Consider the following 22,824-nt stretch of genomic DNA (forward strand, 5'->3'; position numbering starts at 1 on the left):
TATATACTGTATATTGTATGTATTAAGATTTCACTGATTGTTTATTGGAATAACGAGGAGTATGTTGATACCCTTGGGTGATTTGGTACTGTTAGTGATATAAGCTTAAGTTACATTTATATATAATCATAGTGTACTGTTAATATTAGTTAATATTGGAATGTCTTGAAAATGTTGTATTTGCGAGGTTCAATGTTTTAACTGATACTTGTTTATGAATGGTTAAATTTAAGCTGTACGGTTAACGTGTGAAACAAGCCGAATGGCGGCAGTTTGTGATAAACTATTAGTAGCCAGTCACGTGGCCATATTTCAAGCCTGGCTCACAGCCGGACCGGGAGTCCTGGGGTCAGTTGGTACGAGGTCAAGGAGCTGAGCAGAGGGGCCCCGAGTTTAGGTCTGGCAGCTGTCCTGTGTGAAATTGTCTATACTGTATGTGGACTGATGTTATTCGGGTGGATGTTTGGAAGACAGTGCGGCCATGTTGTAAGTTTACTGCATTTTTTAAAGTTTCAAATTATGCTTAAGTTCATGAATAATTGTCCATTTTATTTTGCATATTTAGTATGGTCGGTCACATTGTATAGTGTGATATTATTATTTGATATCATACTAAGGTTCTTTGTAATTATATATATGACGTGTGTTTGCGATTATTGCTGGGAAGTGAATCTGAGTTCATTCTTTTGTTGTTTATTATTTATGAAGCTGTATTTACCAGGTTGAATCATTAAACGGATCCGACACCGCAGAACTGCAGTGTTCATTCAAACCTGAATAACAATACAATTCAACAACTCGCAACCATGGATGAGCTCAAGAAAAACCGGACAGCAGCCAAGAGAAGGTTCACTAGGAAGGTCAACATCTTCAAGGAAGCCCACGGAAAGAAGTTATCATGTGAAGTGCTTCAACGAATGTATGAGGAGGTTAGTACGTGCTTCAAAGTGGTGGATGAAAGGAATGAGGAAATGATCGCTCTTTTAAAGGAATCTGAACCTTATGATGAGTATGAACAATACATAACTGAACTTGAAAATATAAAACATGAAGTTTATAATATTTTGATAACTGAGACTGGGAAGGTGAAACAGAAACCATCACTTGCCATAAAGAAACTGCAGCCTCCTAAATTTCGTGGTTCTGTCAGAGCATTTCCTACTTTTGTTAAGGATTATGAAAGGTTAGTTGTGTCTCAGCAAGGAATGGACCCGTACGTGCTGAGGAATTCCTTGGAAGGTGAACCTAGGAAATTAGTGGAAGATTTAGACGATTATAACCGAATGTGGGCTCGTCTGAAAGAGACTTATGGTGATCCAGCTAAAATGATAGATTCTATTTTAGGAGATATCAGAGCAACTAAACCAGTGGTTGAAGGTGACAATAAAAGGCTTATTAACATGATTAATACTGTAGAGAAAGTGTGGTTGGATATTGATAATTTGGGTCAGTTATAGGAACTTGAAAACACTACTGTAATTACTCAAGTGGAGAGATTGTTGCCACCTACTTTGAAAAGAGAACGGGCAATAAAGGTACAGTCTATCGGTACTGACAGGTTTAAAAGCTTAGTAACATTCTTGACTGAACAGCGCAAAGTTATAGAGTATTTGCAAGATGAGTCAAGGATTGCAAGTGCTAGGGCGACAGTTCATGTGTGTGAAGAAGAGACTTCCAAGGACTCTGAACTTGCAGAGGCGATTAAGCAGTTAGCTACAGGTCAGGAAAAATTTCAAAATCAAATGTTCAAATGTTTATCTAACTTATCCTTTGCTAGTAATAAGTTTCAGGGAATGCCAAGCAGAAATGGGTCAAATTTTGGACCAAAGGGAAATACATACCAAGAGATGTTGTGTGCATGAGTCTGATACTCATGATCTAAAAGATTGTGGAACCTTTAAACAGTGGCCTAAGGAGACAAAATTTGAATTTCTGAAATCTAAGGGTATATGTTATATGTGCTTGAAGGAAGGACATTTGGCAAGGAATTGCAGTCAAGGATATTCATGTAGAGTTCTGGTAGATGGGGAACGCTGTGGAAAATATCATCATTCTGCCCTTCATCCCATATTCATTAGCCATGGAAGTACTACTGTGGAAGCATCAAGTAGCCATGTGACAAGAGATGAAGTAATGCTCATGACGGGTTATGTGAACAGTGCTAATCAGGTAATACCCACCCTTTATGATCCAGGAAGTAATTTAAGTTTAATCACCAATAGGATGGCACGGAAACTGGGTCTTGTTGGGACTCCTGTGAGTTTAACTTTAACCAAGGTTGGTGCGCAAACAGAACAGGTAGAAAGTTACGTGTATAAAGTCTTGTTGAAAGATAAATTTGGGAGGAAAAAATAATTGATGCCTGTGGAATAACTGAAATCACTGGTGTGTCAAGTGAGATAGACGTGACTCCATTTGCACATATGTTTGGGTTACAGGAATGGCAGTTAAAGAGACCCAGCGGACGTATTGAGTTATTGATTGGATCAGATTACTGTGCTCTTTTACCTCAAGTTGTAAAAACAGTGCACAGTGTTCAACTGTTGGCTAATGACTTTGGATTTTGCCTTAGAGGAAGTATAGATGGAGAAAGAAAGCAAAGCGTTAGCTTTAATGTTCAGGTGAATCATGTTGCATGTTCTAAGCCTGAAGAGTGGCTTCTTACATCTCGGCTAAACTCTTGTCAAGTAATTGAAGAATACTTTTTGACTGAAAGCTTAGGAACTTTGTGTACCCCAAGATGTGGGGGATGCAAGTGTGGAGGTTGTTCCATTAAAGGAAATTTAACTATAAAGGAAGAAAGGGAACTTAGACTTATTGAAGATGGATTGCACTATGATAGGGGAAATAAATGTTGGATTTCAGAATAGCCTTGGATCTGTGACCCTTCTAAGTTACCTAATAACTTCCCCATGGCTTTGGCTCGATTAAGAGCTACAGAGAAAAGATTAAAAAAGATGGGAATGAAGTACTGTTTAAAGTTTCAGGAACAAATTAATGACATGGTATCTAGAGGAGTTGTGCAGAAGTTGACCTAACAAGAATTGGAGAGTTATGAGGGCCCTACTTTTTACTCTCCACACCATGAAATCCATAAGCCAGAATCTCAGTCAACACCTCTAAGGATTGTGTTTAATTCAGCTGCATCATTCCAAGGAATGGCTCTAAATGATTTTCTAGCTAAAGGGCCTGATGTTCTAAATAATTTGTTGGGGATTCTTTTGCGTTTCAGACAAAATAGGATTGGCATAGTTGGCGATATCAAGAAAATGTACAACAGTGTTAAAATATCAGAGTTTGATATGCATACTCATAGATTTCTATGGAGAGATTTAGATGCAGAGAAAGTTCCTGATCATTATATACTGAAGACTGTGACATTTGGAGATAAACCAGGGGGGGCAATAGCTATGGTGGCATTGAGGAAGACTGCTCAAATGAATGAGGAATATCCTTTGGCTATAAAGACTATTATTGAAGATTCTTATGTGGATGATGTGTTAGGAAGCTTTGATAGTTCCGAAATAGCTGTTGAAAGGATGGGACAAGTGGAAGAAGTGTTGGAAGCAGGAGGATTTGTAATGAAACAGTGGATCATGTCTGGAGATGATGGATGCATCAGTGAGAAAGTTTTGGATACAAATCATGAAAAGGTTTTAGGTCTAGATTGGAAACCTAAGGAGGATATCTTTTTGTTCAAAGCCAAACTCAATTTTTCAAGGAAAACTCGTCAAGGAAGGTCTGAACCAGATGTTTTGTTAGGTGATCTAGAAAGGCGTTTGCCAAGCCAGTTGACGAAGCGCATGATTCTTAGTCAGATTGCAACCTTGTATGATCCTCTTGGATTTTTTACTCCATTTACCCTTAAAGCTAAGCTATTGATGAGAGATGTAGTTGCAGACAGTGAGGGGGATCGACCAAGAGGGTGGGATGAACCAATTAATGAAATTTTGTATGAAAAGGCAAAATCACTGTTTGAGATGATGTTCCTGTTAGAAGAGTTGGAATTTCCCAGATGTATAAAACCGATACCCACCGTAGGCCACCCAGAATTGGTTGTTTTCTCTGATGGTAGTAAGAAAGCATATGGGGCCGCTGCATACGTCAGATGGGAATTGTCTGATGGTTCAGTTAGATCATATCTATTGTGCTCCAAAAACAGAATTGCACCAACAAGACAGATCAGTATACCGAGATTAGAATTATGTGGTGCTGTTGTAGCTAGTCGTTTGAGATCTACAATTGAAAGGGAAAGGCAGTTTAAGTTCCAAAGAGTTATTCATATCACAGACTCCTCTATAGTACGAGCTCAGATTCAAAAGGAATCCTTTAGATTTAATCCTTTTGTTGCAAATAGGGTGGCTGAAATCCAATCTAGGACAAAACCAACAGAATGGTATTGGGTGCCATCTGAAAATAATGCAGCAGACCTGACAACAAGGGAGTGTACCCCATCAGAATTAGGACCAGATTCTGTGTGGCAAAGAGGCCCAGAATTTCTCTACTTAGATCATGATCAATGGCCGGTGAAGCAGAGTTTTGAGGGAGATGTACCTGATACTGTGTTTGTGAAAGCAACTACCCATGCATGTGAGGCTAAGGAGGTAAAGACAGTGATAGATATTGGTAGGTTTAGCAGCTACAAGAAACTGCTTTCAGTCACAGCTAGGGTAATGCAAGTTGTCAAGGCAAAGTCATTGAAAGGATTGTGTGAAGAGCCTACCGCAGAATGCCTACAAGCAGCAGAGAATTACTGGATCAGACAAGTTCAAGTCTCAATCCATCCAGATTGGAGGACTAGGTTCAAACGACTGGGGCCCACGCTAAATGATCAGAAAGTAGTAGTGGTAGGAACCAGAATATCGAAGTGGATGAAAGCTAATTGGAACCGTGATGAATTCATTCTTTTAACATCAGACCACCCATTCACAAAACTATACATTAGTCAGATACATGAGGAAAATCATGATGGTGTAGAGGCTTGTCTTGCTAAATTGCAGTTAAAATTTTGGGTGCCTGGTGCTAGAAGAGTTATTAAATCTGTGAAACGGCACTGTACCACCTGTCGTATGATTGACAAGAAAGTGACCTCTCAATGCATGGGCGAATTACCAAAAGAGAGACTTGAACCTTCACCACCATTTTTCAATATATCACTTGATCTTTTTGGACCTTATTCTGTTTGTGATACTGTAAAACGAAGGGTGAAAAGGAAGGTATATGGAGTCATATTTAATTGTATGGCTACCAGAGCTGTGTATATAGATGTTGCAGAAGGCTATGATACTGGCAGCTTTCTTAAGGTATTTAAAAGATTCACATCTATTAGAGGTTTTCCAAGAAAGGTGTTCTCAGATAATGGTGCTCAGTTGGTGTCAGCAAACAAGGAGTTGAGAGACATGGTTTCTAAGTGGAATCTTAAGGAATTAACTGAATTTGGAAGATTTGAGGGTCTTTCTTGGGAGTTTAATAAGTCAGCAGATGCACCGTGGCAGAACGGATGCAGTGAGGCCTTGATTAGGTTGGTTAAGAGATCCCTGTGTAGAATTGTTGGGGACAGTGTCTTGTCATATGGCGAGTTACAAACAGTAATGTTTGAGGTAGCTAACCTTCTCAATGAAAGACCGATTGGATGTAACAAAGTATCTGACCTCGAAGATGTTTCTGTTGTTCGTCCTAATGATCTTCTTTTGGGTCGTTCTACAGTCACAGTGCCAAGTGGGATGTGGGATGAAAGTAGCAATTTTAGTAAGAGGCATGCATTCATGAACAGAATTATTGATTCATTCTGGAAGAAATGGATGCGAAACTATTTCCCTAGTCTGCTTATTAGGCAGAAATGGCATGTAGATGTACGGAATGTCCAGACTGGAGATATAGTCTTGGTAAAGGATTCTAATGTATTGAAAGGGGAATGGAAAATGGCACAGGTCGTAAGTGCTCTCAGAAGTAAAGATGGAAAGGTCAGGGATGTGTTGCTCCGGTATAAAATTAATAAGCCAGGAGGCAAATATTCAGGCCAACGGGATGTAAATGTAACCAGATCAGTTCATAGCTTAGTTCTACTTCTTCCGGTGGAGGAGCAGTAATCAAGATAGCTTAAATGTCAGGCGGGGAGTGTATCGTGATTATCAGAAATCACGATATTTTTGTATTACTATTCTATGGTGATTATTTAGATGCATATTTGTCTATCACAATTGTGGATGTATATGTGTAGGATTATTTATGTGTAAATACTGTATATACTGTATATTGTATGTATTAAGATTTCACTGATTGTTTATTGGAATAACGAGGAGTATGTTGATACCCTTGGGTGATTTGGTACTGTTAGTGATATAAGCTTAAGTTACATTTATGTATAATCATAGTGTACTGTTAATATTAGTTAATATTGGAATGTCTTGAAAATGTTGTATTTGCGAGGTTCAATGTTTTAACTGATACTTGTTTATGAATGGTTAAATTTAAGCTGTACGGTTAACGTGTGAAACAAGCCGAATGGCGGCAGTTTGTGATAAACTATTAGTAGCCAGTCACGTGGCCATATTTCAAGCCTGGCTCACAGCCGGACCGGGAGTCCTGGGGTCAGTTGGTACGAGGTTAAGGAGCTGAGCAGAGGGGCCCCGAGTTTAGGTCTGGCAGCTGTCCTGTGTGAAATTGTCTATACTGTATGTGGACTGATGTTATTCGGGTGGATGTTTGGAAGACAGTGCGGCCATGTTGTAAGTTTACTGCATTTTTTAAAGTTTCAAATTATGCTTAAGTTCATGAATAATTGTCCATTTTATTTTGCATATTTAGTATGGTCGGTCACATTGTATAGTGTGATATTATTATTTGATATCATACTAAGGTTCTTTGTAATTATATATATATGACGTGTGTTTGCGATTATTGCTGGGAAGTGAATCTGAGTTCATTCTTTTGTTGTTTATTATTTATGAAGCTGTATTTACCAGGTTGAATCATTAAACGGATCCGACACCGCAGAACTGCAGTGTTCATTCAAACCTGAATAACAATACAATTCAACAACTCGCAACCATGGATGAGCTCAAGAAAAACCGGACAGCAGCCAAGAGAAGGTTCACTAGGAAGGTCAACATCTTCAAGGAAGCCCACGGAAAGAAGTTATCATGTGAAGTGCTTCAACGAATGTATGAGGAGGTTAGTACGTGCTTCAAAGTGGTGGATGAAAGGAATGAGGAAATGATCGCTCTTTTAAAGGAATCTGAACCTTATGATGAGTATGAACAATACATAACTGAACTTGAAAATATAAAACATGAAGTTTATAATATTTTGATAACTGAGACTGGGAAGGTGAAACAGAAACCATCACTTGCCATAAAGAAACTGGAGCCTCCTAAATTTCGTGGTTCTGTCAGAGCATTTCCTACTTTTGTTAAGGATTATGAAAGGTTAGTTGTGTCTCAGCAAGGAATGGACCCATACGTGCTGAGGAATTCCTTGGAAGGTGAACCTAGGAAATTAGTGGAAGATTTAGACGATTATAACCGAATGTGGGCTCGTCTGAAAGAGACTTATGGTGATCCAGCTAAAATGATAGATTCTATTTTAGGAGATATCAGAGCAACTAAACCAGTGGTTGAAGGTGACAATAAAAGGCTTATTAACATGATTAATACTGTAGAGTAAGTGTGGTTGGATAATGATAATTTGGGTCAGTTATAGGAACTTGAAAACACTACTGTAATTACTCAAGTGGAGAGATTGTTGCCACCTACTTTGAAAAGAGAACGGGCAATAAAGGTACAGTCTATCGGTACTGACAGGTTTAAAAGCTTAGTAACATTCTTGACTGAACAGCGCAAAGTTATAGAGTATTTGCAAGATGAGTCAAGGATTGCAAGTGCTAGGGCGACAGTTCATGTGTGTGAAGAAGAGACTTCCAAGGACTCTGAACTTGCAGAGGCGATTAAGCAGTTAGCTACAGGTCAGGAAAAATTTCAAAATCAAATGTTCAAATGTTTATCTAACTTATCCTTTGCTAGTAATAAGTTTCAGGGATTGCCAAGCAGAAATGGGTCAAATTTTGGACCAAAGGGAAATACATACCAAGAGATGTTGTGTGCATGAGTCTGATACTCATGATCTAAAAGATTGTGGAACCTTTAAACAGTGGCCTAAGGAGACAAAATTTGAATTTCTGAAATCTAAGGGTATATGTTATATGTGCTTGAAGGAAGGACATTTGGCAAAGAATTGCAGTCAAGGATATTCATGTAGAGTTCTGGTAGATGGGGAACGCTGTGGAAAATATCATCATTCTGCCCTTCATCCCATATTCATTAGCCATGGAAGTACTACTGTGGAAGCATCAAGTAGCCATGTGACAAGAGATGAAGTAATGCTCATGACGGGTTATGTGAACAGTGCTAATCAGGTAATACCCACCCTTTATGATCCAGGAAGTAATTTAAGTTTAATCACCAATAGGATGGCACGGAAACTGGGTCTTGTTGGGACTCCTGTGAGTTTAACTTTAACCAAGGTTGGTGCGCAAACAGAACAGGTAGAAAGTTACGTGTATAAAGTCTTGTTGAAAGATAAATTTGGGAGGGAAAAAATAATTGATGCCTGTGGAATAACTGAAATCACTGGTGTGTCAAGTGAGATAGACGTGACTCCATTTGCACATATGTTTGGGTTACAGGAATGGCAGTTAAAGAGACCCAGCGGACGTATTGAGTTATTGATTGGATCAGATTACTGTGCTCTTTTACCTCAAGTTGTAAAAACAGTGCACAGTGTTCAACTGTTGGCTAATGACTTTGGATTTTGCCTTAGAGGAAGTATAGATGGAGAAAGAAAGCAAAGCGTTAGCTTTAATGTTCAGGTGAATCATGTTGCATGTTCTAAGCCTGAAGAGTGGCTTCTTACATCTCGGCTAAACCCTTGTCAAGTAATTGAAGAATACTTTTTGACTGAAAGCTTAGGAACTTTGTGTACCCCAAGATGTGGGGGATGCAAGTGTGGAGGTTGTTCCATTAAAGGAAATTTAACTATAAAGGAAGAAAGGGAACTTAGACTTATTGAAGATGGATTGCACTATGATAGGGGAAATAAATGTTGGATTTCAGAATACCCTTGGATCTGTGACCCTTCTAAGTTACCTAATAACTTCCCCATGGCTTTGGCTCGATTAAGAGCTACAGAGAAAAGATTAAAAAAGATGGGAATGAAGTACTGTTTAAAGTATCAGGAACAAATTAATGACATGGTATCCAGAGGAGTTGCGCAGAAGTTGACCCAACAAGAATTGGAGAGTTATGAGGGCCCTACTTTTTACTTGCCACACCATGAAATCCATAAGCCAGAATCTCAGTCAACACCTCTTAAGGATTGTGTTTAATTCAGCTGCATCATTCCAAGGAATGGCTCTAAATGATTTTCTTGCTAAAGGGCCTGATGTTCTAAATAATTTGTTGGGGATTCTTTTGCGTTTCAGACAAAATAGGATTGGCATAGTTGGCGATATCAAGAAAATGTACAACAGTGTTAAAATATCAGAGTTTGATATGCATACTCATAGATTTCTATGGAGAGATTTAGATGCAGAGAAAGTTCCTGATCATTATATACTGAAGACTGTGACATTTGGAGATAAACCAGGGGGGGCAATAGCTATGGTGGCATTGAGGAAGACTGCTCAAATGAATGAGGAATATCCTTTGGCTATAAAGACTATTATTGAAGATTCTTATGTGGATGATGTGTTAGGAAGCTTTGATAGTTCCGAAATAGCTGTTGAAAGGATGGGACAAGTGGAAGAAGTGTTGGAAGCAGGAGGATTTGTAATGAAACAGTGGATCATGTCTGGAGATGATGGATGCATCAGTGAGAAAGTTTTGGATACAAATCATGAAAAGGTTTTAGGTCTAGATTGGAAACCTAAGGAGGATATCTTTTTGTTCAAAGCCAAACTCAATTTTTCAAGGAAAACTCGTCAAGGAAGGTCTGAACCAGATGTTTTGTTAGGTGATCTAGAAAGGCGTTTGCCAAGCCAGTTGACGAAGCGCATGATTCTTAGTCAGATTGCAACCTTGTATGATCCTCTTGGATTTTTTACTCCATTTACCCTTAAAGCTAAGCTATTGATGAGAGATGTAGTTGCAGACAGTGAGGGGGATCGACCAAGAGGGTGGGATGAACCAATTAATGAAATTTTGTATGAAAAGGCAAAATCACTGTTTGAGATGATGTTCCTGTTAGAAGAGTTGGAATTTCCCAGATGTATAAAACCGATACCCACCGTAGGCCACCCAGAATTGGTTGTTTTCTCTGATGGTAGTAAGAAAGCATATGGGGCCGCTGCATACGTCAGATGGGAATTGTCTGATGGTTCAGTTAGATCATATCTATTGTGCTCCAAAAACAGAATTGCACCAACAAGACAGATCAGTATACCGAGATTAGAATTATGTGGTGCTGTTGTAGCTAGTCGTTTGAGATCTACAATTGAAAGGGAAAGGCAGTTTAAGTTCCAAAGAGTTATTCATATCACAGACTCCTCTATAGTACGAGCTCAGATTCAAAAGGAATCCTTTAGATTTAATCCTTTTGTTGCAAATAGGGTGGCTGAAATCCAATCTAGGACAAAACCAACAGAATGGTATTGGGTGCCATCTGAAAATAATGCAGCAGACCTGACAACAAGGGAGTGTACCCCATCAGAATTAGGACCAGATTCTGTGTGGCAAAGAGGCCCAGAATTTCTCTACTTAGATCATGATCAATGGCCGGTGAAGCAGAGTTTTGAGGGAGATGTACCTGATACTGTGTTTGTGAAAGCAACTACCCATGCATGTGAGGCTAAGGAGGTAAAGACAGTGATAGATATTGGTAGGTTTAGCAGCTACAAGAAACTGCTTTCAGTCACAGCTAGGGTAATGCAAGTTGTCAAGGCAAAGTCATTGAAAGGATTGTGTGAAGAGCCTACCGCAGAATGCCTACAAGCAGCAGAGAATTACTGGATCAGACAAGTTCAAGTCTCAATCCATCCAGATTGGAGGACTAGGTTCAAACGACTGGGGCCCACGCTAAATGATCAGAAAGTAGTAGTGGTAGGAACCAGAATATCGAAGTGGATGAAAGCTAATTGGAACCGTGATGAATTCATTCTTTTAACATCAGACCACCCATTCACAAAACTATACATTAGTCAGATACATGAGGAAAATCATGATGGTGTAGAGGCTTGTCTTGCTAAATTGCAGTTAAAATTTTGGGTGCCTGGTGCTAGAAGAGTTATTAAATCTGTGAAACGGCACTGTACCACCTGTCGTATGATTGACAAGAAAGTGACCTCTCAATGCATGGGCGAATTACCAAAAGAGAGACTTGAACCTTCACCACCATTTTTCAATGTATCACTTGATCTTTTTGGACCTTATTCTGTTTGTGATACTGTAAAACGAAGGGTGAAAAGGAAGGTATATGGAGTCATATTTAATTGTATGGCTACCAGAGCTGTGTATATAGATGTTGCAGAAGGCTATGATACTGGCAGCTTTCTTAAGGTATTTAAAAGATTCACATCTATTAGAGGTTTTCCAAGAAAGGTGTTCTCAGATAATGGTGCTCAGTTGGTGTCAGCAAACAAGGAGTTGAGAGACATGGTTTCTAAGTGGAATCTTAAGGAATTAACTGAATTTGGAAGATTTGAGGGTCTTTCTTGGGAGTTTAATAAGTCAGCAGATGCACCGTGGCAGAACGGATGCAGTGAGGCCTTGATTAGGTTGGTTAAGAGATCCCTGTGTAGAATTGTTGGGGACAGTGTCTTGTCATATGGCGAGTTACAAACAGTAATGTTTGAGGTAGCTAACCTTCTCAATGAAAGACCGATTGGATGTAACAAAGTATCTGACCTCGAAGATGTTTCTGTTGTTCGTCCTAATGATCTTCTTTTGGGTCGTTCTACAGTCACAGTGCCAAGTGGGATGTGGGATGAAAGTAGCAATTTTAGTAAGAGGCATGCATTCATGAACAGAATTATTGATTCATTCTGGAAGAAATGGATGCGAAACTATTTCCCTAGTCTGCTTATTAGGCAGAAATGGCATGTAGATGTACGGAATGTCCAGACTGGAGATATAGTCTTGGTAAAGGATTCTAATGTATTGAAAGGGGAATGGAAAATGGCACAGGTCGTAAGTGCTCTCAGAAGTAAAGATGGAAAGGTCAGGGATGTGTTGCTCCGGTATAAAATTAATAAGCCAGGAGGCAAATATTCAGGCCAACGGGATGTAAATGTAACCAGATCAGTTCATAGCTTAGTTGTACTTCTTCCGGTGGAGGAGCAGTAATCAAGATAGCTTAAATGTCAGGCGGGGAGTGTATCGTGATTATCAGAAATCACGATATTTTTGTATTACTATTCTATGGTGATTATTTAGATGCATATTTGTCTATCACAATTGTGGGTGTATATGTGTAGGATTATTTATGTGTAAATACTGTATATACTGTATATTGTATGTATTAAGATTTCACTGATTGTTTATTGGAATAACGAGGAGTATGTTGATACCCTTGGGTGATTTGGTACTGTTAGTGATATAAGCTTAAGTTACATTTATGTATAATCATAGTGTACTGTTAATATTAGTTAATATTGGAATGTCTTGAAAATGTTGTATTTGCGAGGTTCAATGTTTTAACTGATACTTGTTTATGAATGGTTAAATTTAAGCTGTACGGTTAACGTGTGAAACAAGCCGAATGGCGGCAGTTTGTGATAAACTATTAGTAGCCAGTCACGTGGCCATATTTCAAGCCTGGCTCACAGCCGGACCGGGAGTCCTGGGGTCAGTTGGTACGAGGTTAAGGAGCTGAGCAGAGGGGCCCCGAGTTTAGGTCTGGCAGCTGTCCTGTGTGAAATTGTCTATACTGTATGTGGACTGATGTTATTCGGGTGGATGTTTGGAAGACAGTGCGGCCATGTTGTAAGTTTACTGCATTTTTTAAAGTTTCAAATTATGCTTAAGTTCATGAATAATTGTCCATTTTATTTTGCATATTTAGTATGGTCGGTCACATTGTATAGTGTGATATTATTATTTGATATCATACTAAGGTTCTTTGTAATTATATATATATGACGTGTGTTTGCGATTATTGCTGGGAAGTGAATCTGAGTTCATTCTTTTGTTGTTTATTATTTATGAAGCTGTATTTACCAGGTTGAATCATTAAACGGATCCGACACCGCAGAACTGCAGTGTTCATTCAAACCTGAATAACAATACAATTCAACAACTCGCAACCATGGATGAGCTCAAGAAAAACCGGACAGCAGCCAAGAGAAGGTTCACTAGGAAGGTCAACATCTTCAAGGAAGCCCACGGAAAGAAGTTATCATGTGAAGTGCTTCAACGAATGTATGAGGAGGTTAGTACGTGCTTCAAAGTGGTGGATGAAAGGAATGAGGAAATGATCGCTCTTTTAAAGGAATCTGAACCTTATGATGAGTATGAACAATACATAACTGAACTTGAAAATATAAAACATGAAGTTTATAATATTTTGATAACTGAGACTGGGAAGGTGAAACAGAAACCATCACTTGCCATAAAGAAACTGCAGCCTCCTAAATTTCGTGGTTCTGTCAGAGCATTTCCTACTTTTGTTAAGGATTATGAAAGGTTAGTTGTGTCTCAGCAAGGAATGGACCCGTACGTGCTGAGGAATTCCTTGGAAGGTGAACCTAGGAAATTAGTGGAAGATTTAGACGATTATAACCGAATGTGGGCTCGTCTGAAAGAGACTTATGGTGATCCAGCTAAAATGATAGATTCTATTTTAGGAGATATCAGAGCAACTAAACCAGTGGTTGAAGGTGACAATAAAAGGCTTATTAACATGATTAATACTGTAGAGAAAGTGTGGTTGGATATTGATAATTTGGGTCAGTTACAGGAACTTGAAAACACTACTGTAATTACTCAAGTGGAGAGATTGTTGCCACCTACTTTGAAAAGAGAATGGTCAATAAAGGTACAGTCTATCGGTACTGACAGGTTTAAAAGCTTAGTAACATTCTTGACTGAACAGCGCAAAGTTATAGAGTATTTGCAAGATGAGTCAAGGATTGCAAGTGCTAGGGCGACAGTTCATGTGTGTGAAGAAGAGACTTCCAAGGACTCTGAACTTGCAGAGGCGATTAAGCAGTTAGCTACAGGTCAGGAAAAATTTCAAAATCAAATGTTCAAATGTTTATCTAACTTATCCTTTGCTAGTAATAAGTTTCAGGGAATGCCAAGCAGAAATGGGTCAAATTTTGGACCAAAGGGAAATACATACCAAGAGATGTTGTGTGCATGAGTCTGATACTCATGATCTAAAAGATTGTGCAACCTTTAAACAGTGGCCTAAGGAGACAAAATTTGAATTTCTGAAATCTAAGGGTATATGTTATATGTGCTTGAAGGAAGGACATTTGGCAAGGAATTGCAGTCAAGGATATTCATGTAGAGTTCTGGTAGATGGGGAACGCTGTGGAAAATATCATCATTCTGCCCTTCATCCCATATTCATTAGCCATGGAAGTACTACTGTGGAAGCATCAAGTAGCCATGTGACAAGAGATGAAGTAATGCTCATGACGGGTTATGTGAACAGTGCTAATCAGGTAATACCCACCCTTTATGATCCAGGAAGTAATTTAAGTTTAATCACCAATAGGATGGCACGGAAACTGGGTCTTGTTGGGACTCCTGTGAGTTTAACTTTAACCAAGGTTGGTGCGCAAACAGAACAGGTAGAAAGTTACGTGTATAAAGTCTTGTTGAAAGATAAATTTGGGAGGGAAAAATAATTGATGCCTGTGGAATAACTGAAATCACTGGTGTGTCAAGTGAGATAGACGTGACTCCATTTGCACATATGTTTGGGTTACAGGAATGGCAGTTAAAGAGACCCAGCGGACGTATTGAGTTATTGATTGGATCAGATTACTGTGCTCTTTTACCTCAAGTTGTAAAAACAGTGCACAGTGTTCAACTGTTGGCTAATGACTTTGGATTTTGCCTTAGAGGAAGTATAGATGGAGAAAGAAAGCAAAGCGTTAGCTTTAATGTTCAGGTGAATCATGTTGCATGTTCTAAGCCTGAAGAGTGGCTTCTTACATCTCGGCTAAACCCTTGTCAAGTAATTGAAGAATACTTTTTGACTGAAAGCTTAGGAACTTTGTGTACCCCAAGATGTGGGGGATGCAAGTGTGGAGGTTGTTCCATTAAAGGAAATTTAACTATAAAGGAAGAAAGGGAACTTAGACTTATTGAAGATGGATTGCACTATGATAGGGGAAATAAATGTTGGATTTCAGAATACCCTTGGATCTGTGACCCTTCTAAGTTACCTAATAACTTCCCCATGGCTTTGGCTCGATTAAGAGCTACAGAGAAAAGATTAAAAAAGATGGGAATGAAGTACTGTTTAAAGTATCAGGAACAAATTAATGACATGGTATCCAGAGGAGTTGCGCAGAAGTTGACCCAACAAGAATTGGAGAGTTATGAGGGCCCTACTTTTTACTTGCCACACCATGAAATCCATAAGCCAGAATCTCAGTCAACACCTCTTAAGGATTGTGTTTAATTCAGCTGCATCATTCCAAGGAATGGCTCTAAATGATTTTCTTGCTAAAGGGCCTGATGTTCTAAATAATTTGTTGGGGATTCTTTTGCGTTTCAGACAAAATAGGATTGGCATAGTTGGCGATATCAAGAAAATGTACAACAGTGTTAAAATATCAGAGTTTGATATGCATACTCATAGATTTCTATGGAGAGATTTAGATGCAGAGAAAGTTCCTGATCATTATATACTGAAGACTGTGACATTTGGAGATAAACCAGGGGGCAATAGCTATGGTGGCATTGAGGAAGACTGCTCAAATGAATGAGGAATATCCTTTGGCTATAAAGACTATTATTGAAGATTCTTATGTGGATGATGTGTTAGGAAGCTTTGATAGTTCCGAAATAGCTGTTGAAAGGATGGGACAAGTGGAAGAAGTGTTGGAAGCAGGAGGATTTGTAATGAAACAGTGGATCATGTCTGGAGATGATGGATGCATCAGTGAGAAAGTTTTGGATACAAATCATGAAAAGGTTTTAGGTCTAGATTGGAAACCTAAGGAGGATATCTTTTTGTTCAAAGCCAAACTCAATTTTTCAAGGAAAACTCGTCAAGGAAGGTCTGAACCAGATGTTTTGTTAGGTGATCTAGAAAGGCGTTTGCCAAGCCAGTTGACGAAGCGCATGATTCTTAGTCAGATTGCAACCTTGTATGATCCTCTTGGATTTTTTACTCCATTTACCCTTAAAGCTAAGCTATTGATGAGAGATGTAGTTGCAGACAGTGAGGGGGATCGACCAAGAGGGTGGGATGAACCAATTAATGAAATTTTGTATGAAAAGGCAAAATCACTGTTTGAGATGATGTTCCTGTTAGAAGAGTTGGAATTTCCCAGATGTATAAAACCGATACCCACCGTAGGCCACCCAGAATTGGTTGTTTTCTCTGATGGTAGTAAGAAAGCATATGGGGCCGCTGCATACGTCAGATGGGAATTGTCTGATGGTTCAGTTAGATCATATCTATTGTGCTCCAAAAACAGAATTGCACCAACAAGACAGATCAGTATACCGAGATTAGAATTATGTGGTGCTGTTGTAGCTAGTCGTTTGAGATCTACAATTGAAAGGGAAAGGCAGTTTAAGTTCCAAAGAGTTATTCATATCACAGACTCCTCTATAGTACGAGCTCAGATTCAAAAGGAATCCTTTAGATTTAATCCTTTTGTTGCAAATAGGGTGGCTGAAATCCAATCTAGGACAAAACCAACAGAATGGTATTGGGTGCCATCTGAAAATAATGCAGCAGACCTGACAACAAGGGAGTGTACCCCATCAGAATTAGGACCAGATTCTGTGTGGCAAAGAGGCCCAGAATTTCTCTACTTAGATCATGATCAATGGCCGGTGAAGCAGAGTTTTGAGGGAGATGTACCTGATACTGTGTTTGTGAAAGCAACTACCCATGCATGTGAGGCTAAGGAGGTAAAGACAGTGATAGATATTGGTAGGTTTAGCAGCTACAAGAAACTGCTTTCAGTCACAGCTAGGGTAATGCAAGTTGTCAAGGCAAAGTCATTGAAAGGATTGTGTGAAGAGCCTACCGCAGAATGCCTACAAGCAGCAGAGAATTACTGGATCAGACAAGTTCAAGTCTCAATCCATCCAGATTGGAGGACTAGGTTCAAACGACTGGGGCCCACGCTAAATGATCAGAAAGTAGTAGTGGTAGGAACCAGAATATCGAAGTGGATGAAAGCTAATTGGAACCGTGATGAATTCATTCTTTTAACATCAGACCACCCATTCACAAAACTATACATTAGTCAGATACATGAGGAAAATCATGATGGTGTAGAGGCTTGTCTTGCTAAATTGCAGTTAAAATTTTGGGTGCCTGGTGCTAGAAGAGTTATTAAATCTGTGAAACGGCACTGTACCACCTGTCGTATGATTGACAAGAAAGTGACCTCTCAATGCATGGGCGAATTACCAAAAGAGAGACTTGAACCTTCACCACCATTTTTCAATGTATCACTTGATCTTTTTGGACCTTATTCTGTTTGTGATACTGTAAAACGAAGGGTGAAAAGGAAGGTATATGGAGTCATATTTAATTGTATGGCTACCAGAGCTGTGTATATAGATGTTGCAGAAGGCTATGATACTGGCAGCTTTCTTAAGGTATTTAAAAGATTCACATCTATTAGAGGTTTTCCAAGAAAGGTGTTCTCAGATAATGGTGCTCAGTTGGTGTCAGCAAACAAGGAGTTGAGAGACATGGTTTCTAAGTGGAATCTTAAGGAATTAACTGAATTTGGAAGATTTGAGGGTCTTTCTTGGGAGTTTAATAAGTCAGCAGATGCACCGTGGCAGAACGGATGCAGTGAGGCCTTGATTAGGTTGGTTAAGAGATCCCTGTGTAGAATTGTTGGGGACAGTGTCTTGTCATATGGCGAGTTACAAACAGTAATGTTTGAGGTAGCTAACCTTCTCAATGAAAGACCGATTGGATGTAACAAAGTATCTGACCTCGAAGATGTTTCTGTTGTTCGTCCTAATGATCTTCTTTTGGGTCGTTCTACAGTCACAGTGCCAAGTGGGATGTGGGATGAAAGTAGCAATTTTAGTAAGAGGCATGCATTCATGAACAGAATTATTGATTCATTCTGGAAGAAATGGATGCGAAACTATTTCCCTAGTCTGCTTATTAGGCAGAAATGGCATGTAGATGTACGGAATGTCCAGACTGGAGATATAGTCTTGGTAAAGGATTCTAATGTATTGAAAGGGGAATGGAAAATGGCACAGGTCGTAAGTGCTCTCAGAAGTAAAGATGGAAAGGTCAGGGATGTGTTGCTCCGGTATAAAATTAATAAGCCAGGAGGCAAATATTCAGGCCAACGGGATGTAAATGTAACCAGATCAGTTCATAGCTTAGTTGTACTTCTTCCGGTGGAGGAGCAGTAATCAAGATAGCTTAAATGTCAGGCGGGGAGTGTATCGTGATTATCAGAAATCACGATATTTTTGTATTACTATTCTATGGTGATTATTTAGATGCATATTTGTCTATCACAATTGTGGGTGTATATGTGTAGGATTATTTATGTGTAAATACTGTATATACTGTATATTGTATGTATTAAGATTTCACTGATTGTTTATTGGAATAACGAGGAGTATGTTGATACCCTTGGGTGATTTGGTACTGTTAGTGATATAAGCTTAAGTTACATTTATGTATAATCATAGTGTACTGTTAATATTAGTTAATATTGGAATGTCTTGAAAATGTTGTATTTGCGAGGTTCAATGTTTTAACTGATACTTGTTTATGAATGGTTAAATTTAAGCTGTACGGTTAACGTGTGAAACAAGCCGAATGGCGGCAGTTTGTGATAAACTATTAGTAGCCAGTCACGTGGCCATATTTCAAGCCTGGCTCACAGCCGGACCGGGAGTCCTGGGGTCAGTTGGTACGAGGTTAAGGAGCTGAGCAGAGGGGCCCCGAGTTTAGGTCTGGCAGCTGTCCTGTGTGAAATTGTCTATACTGTATGTGGACTGATGTTATTCGGGTGGATGTTTGGAAGACAGTGCGGCCATGTTGTAAGTTTACTGCATTTTTTAAAGTTTCAAATTATGCTTAAGTTCATGAATAATTATCCATTTTATTCTGCATATTTAGTATGGTCGGTCACATTGTATAGTGTGATATTATTATTTGATATCATACTAAGGTTCTTTGTAATTATATATAGTATGACGTGTGTTTGCGATTATTGCTGGGAAGTGAATCTGAGTTCATTCTTTTGTTGTTTATTATTTATGAAGCTGTATTTACCAGGTTGAATCATTAAACGGATCCGACACCGCAGAACTGCAGTGTTCATTCAAACCTGAATAACAATACAATTCAACAACTCGCAACCATGGATGAGCTCAAGAAAAACCGGACAGCAGCCAAGAGAAGGTTCACTAGGAAGGTCAACATCTTCAAGGAAGCCCACGGAAAGAAGTTATCATGTGAAGTGCTTCAACGAATGTATGAGGAGGTTAGTACGTGCTTCAAAGTGGTGGATGAAAGGAATGAGGAAATGATCGCTCTTTTAAAGGAATCTGAACCTTATGATGAGTATGAACAATACATAACTGAACTTGAAAATATAAAACATGAAGTTTATAATATTTTGATAACTGAGACTGGGAAGGTGAAACAGAAACCATCACTTGCCATAAAGAAACTGCAGCCTCCTAAATTTCGTGGTTCTGTCAGAGCATTTCCTACTTTTGTTAAGGATTATGAAAGGTTAGTTGTGTCTCAGCAAGGAATGGACCCGTACGTGCTGAGGAATTCCTTGGAAGGTGAACCTAGGAAATTAGTGGAAGATTTAGACGATTATAACCGAATGTGGGCTCGTCTGAAAGAGACTTATGGTGATCCAGCTAAAATGATAGATTCTATTTTAGGAGATATCAGAGCAACTAAACCAGTGGTTGAAGGTGACAATAAAAGGCTTATTAACATGATTAATACTGTAGAGAAAGTGTGGTTGGATATTGATAATTTGGGTCAGTTACAGGAACTTGAAAACACTACTGTAATTACTCAAGTGGAGAGATTGTTGCCACCTACTTTGAAAAGAGAATGGTCAATAAAGGTACAGTCTATCGGTACTGACAGGTTTAAAAGCTTAGTAACATTCTTGACTGAACAGCGCAAAGTTATAGAGTATTTGCAAGATGAGTCAAGGATTGCAAGTGCTAGGGCGACAGTTCATGTGTGTGAAGAAGAGACTTCCAAGGACTCTGAACTTGCAGAGGCGATTAAGCAGTTAGCTACAGGTCAGGAAAAATTTCAAAATCAAATGTTCAAATGTTTATCTAACTTATCCTTTGCTAGTAATAAGTTTCAGGGAATGCCAAGCAGAAATGGGTCAAATTTTGGACCAAAGGGAAATACATACCAAGAGATGTTGTGTGCATGAGTCTGATACTCATGATCTAAAAGATTGTGCAACCTTTAAACAGTGGCCTAAGGAGACAAAATTTGAATTTCTGAAATCTAAGGGTATATGTTATATGTGCTTGAAGGAAGGACATTTGGCAAGGAATTGCAGTCAAGGATATTCATGTAGAGTTCTGGTAGATGGGGAACGCTGTGGAAAATATCATCATTCTGCCCTTCATCCCATATTCATTAGCCATGGAAGTACTACTGTGGAAGCATCAAGTAGCCATGTGACAAGAGATGAAGTAATGCTCATGACGGGTTATGTGAACAGTGCTAATCAGGTAATACCCACCCTTTATGATCCAGGAAGTAATTTAAGTTTAATCACCAATAGGATGGCACGGAAACTGGGTCTTGTTGGGACTCCTGTGAGTTTAACTTTAACCAAGGTTGGTGCGCAAACAGAACAGGTAGAAAGTTACGTGTATAAAGTCTTGTTGAAAGATAAATTTGGGAGGGAAAAAATAATTGATGCCTGTGGAATAACTGAAATCACTGGTGTGTCAAGTGAGATAGACGTGACTCCATTTGCACATATGTTTGGGTTACAGGAATGGCAGTTAAAGAGACCCAGCGGACGTATTGAGTTATTGATTGGATCAGATTACTGTGCTCTTTTACCTCAAGTTGTAAAAACAGTGCACAGTGTTCAACTGTTGGCTAATGACTTTGGATTTTGCCTTAGAGGAAGTATAGATGGAGAAAGAAAGCAAAGCGTTAGCTTTAATGTTCAGGTGAATCATGTTGCATGTTCTAAGCCTGAAGAGTGGCTTCTTACATCTCGGCTAAACCCTTGTCAAGTAATTGAAGAATACTTTTTGACTGAAAGCTTAGGAACTTTGTGTACCCCAAGATGTGGGGGATGCAAGTGTGGAGGTTGTTCCATTAAAGGAAATTTAACTATAAAGGAAGAAAGGGAACTTAGACTTATTGAAGATGGATTGCACTATGATAGGGGAAATAAATGTTGGATTTCAGAATACCCTTGGATCTGTGACCCTTCTAAGTTACCTAATAACTTCCCCATGGCTTTGGCTCGATTAAGAGCTACAGAGAAAAGATTAAAAAAGATGGGAATGAAGTACTGTTTAAAGTATCAGGAACAAATTAATGACATGGTATCCAGAGGAGTTGCGCAGAAGTTGACCCAACAAGAATTGGAGAGTTATGAGGGCCCTACTTTTTACTTGCCACACCATGAAATCCATAAGCCAGAATCTCAGTCAACACCTCTTAAGGATTGTGTTTAATTCAGCTGCATCATTCCAAGGAATGGCTCTAAATGATTTTCTTGCTAAAGGGCCTGATGTTCTAAATAATTTGTTGGGGATTCTTTTGCGTTTCAGACAAAATAGGATTGGCATAGTTGGCGATATCAAGAAAATGTACAACAGTGTTAAAATATCAGAGTTTGATATGCATACTCATAGATTTCTATGGAGAGATTTAGATGCAGAGAAAGTTCCTGATCATTATATACTGAAGACTGTGACATTTGGAGATAAACCAGGGGGGGCAATAGCTATGGTGGCATTGAGGAAGACTGCTCAAATGAATGAGGAATATCCTTTGGCTATAAAGACTATTATTGAAGATTCTTATGTGGATGATGTGTTAGGAAGCTTTGATAGTTCCGAAATAGCTGTTGAAAGGATGGGACAAGTGGAAGAAGTGTTGGAAGCAGGAGGATTTGTAATGAAACAGTGGATCATGTCTGGAGATGATGGATGCATCAGTGAGAAAGTTTTGGATACAAATCATGAAAAGGTTTTAGGTCTAGATTGGAAACCTAAGGAGGATATCTTTTTGTTCAAAGCCAAACTCAATTTTTCAAGGAAAACTCGTCAAGGAAGGTCTGAACCAGATGTTTTGTTAGGTGATCTAGAAAGGCGTTTGCCAAGCCAGTTGACGAAGCGCATGATTCTTAGTCAGATTGCAACCTTGTATGATCCTCTTGGATTTTTTTACTCCATTTACCCTTAAAGCTAAGCTATTGATGAGAGATGTAGTTGCAGACAGTGAGGGGGATCGACCAAGAGGGTGGGATGAACCAATTAATGAAATTTTGTATGAAAAGGCAAAATCACTGTTTGAGATGATGTTCCTGTTAGAAGAGTTGGAATTTCCCAGATGTATAAAACCGATACCCACCGTAGGCCACCCAGAATTGGTTGTTTTCTCTGATGGTAGTAAGAAAGCATA

At 39.0% G+C, this 22,824-nt stretch overlaps 3 protein-coding genes and 2 pseudogenes across 3 annotated transcripts; all 5 read left to right on the forward strand.

The window, feature by feature from the left end:
* Positions 1-806: 806 nt before the first annotated feature.
* LOC145389705 (uncharacterized) lies at positions 807-6,089 on the forward strand. The gene is given in 3 exon segments (XM_080264908.1): positions 807-1,769; positions 1,771-2,256; positions 3,372-6,089. Coding segments are annotated over 3 exon segments (4,167 nt in total).
* A 961-nt stretch (positions 6,090-7,050) lies between these two features.
* LOC145389706 (uncharacterized) lies at positions 7,051-12,335 on the forward strand. Its single transcript, XM_080264909.1, has 2 exons — positions 7,051-7,661; positions 9,479-12,335. Exons 1-2 carry the CDS (start codon positions 7,051-7,053, stop codon positions 12,333-12,335), a joined length of 3,468 nt encoding a protein of 1,155 aa, XP_080121035.1.
* Positions 12,336-13,296: 961 nt separating this feature from the next.
* On the forward strand, positions 13,297-15,934 carry LOC145389707 (uncharacterized; annotated as a pseudogene).
* A 94-nt stretch (positions 15,935-16,028) lies between these two features.
* LOC145389709 (uncharacterized) lies at positions 16,029-18,578 on the forward strand. The gene has a single exon (XM_080264910.1). It carries the CDS (start codon positions 16,029-16,031, stop codon positions 18,576-18,578), a length of 2,550 nt encoding a protein of 849 aa, XP_080121036.1.
* A 962-nt stretch (positions 18,579-19,540) lies between these two features.
* LOC145389710 (uncharacterized) lies at positions 19,541-21,872 on the forward strand (annotated as a pseudogene).
* The last annotated feature ends 952 nt before the right edge of the window (positions 21,873-22,824 follow it).

The sequence above is a fragment of the Coenobita brevimanus genome, unplaced genomic scaffold, assembly GCF_032717465.1.
Source record: "Coenobita brevimanus isolate Jiangsu-jjx unplaced genomic scaffold, ASM3271746v2 jjx.HiC_scaffold_1952, whole genome shotgun sequence".
NCBI lineage: Eukaryota > Metazoa > Arthropoda > Malacostraca > Decapoda > Coenobitidae > Coenobita > Coenobita brevimanus.

Coding starts and splice junctions, on each gene's coding strand:
- LOC145389706 (XM_080264909.1), top strand. CDS start 7,051: ATGGATGAGCTCAAGAAAAACCGGACAGCAGCCAAGAGAAGGTTCACT. Junction 7,662..9,478: donor AACATGATTAATACTGTAGA/GTAAGTGTGGTT, acceptor TTTGCGTTTCAG/ACAAAATAGGATTGGCATAG.
- LOC145389709 (XM_080264910.1), top strand. CDS start 16,029: ATGGGACAAGTGGAAGAAGTGTTGGAAGCAGGAGGATTTGTAATGAAA.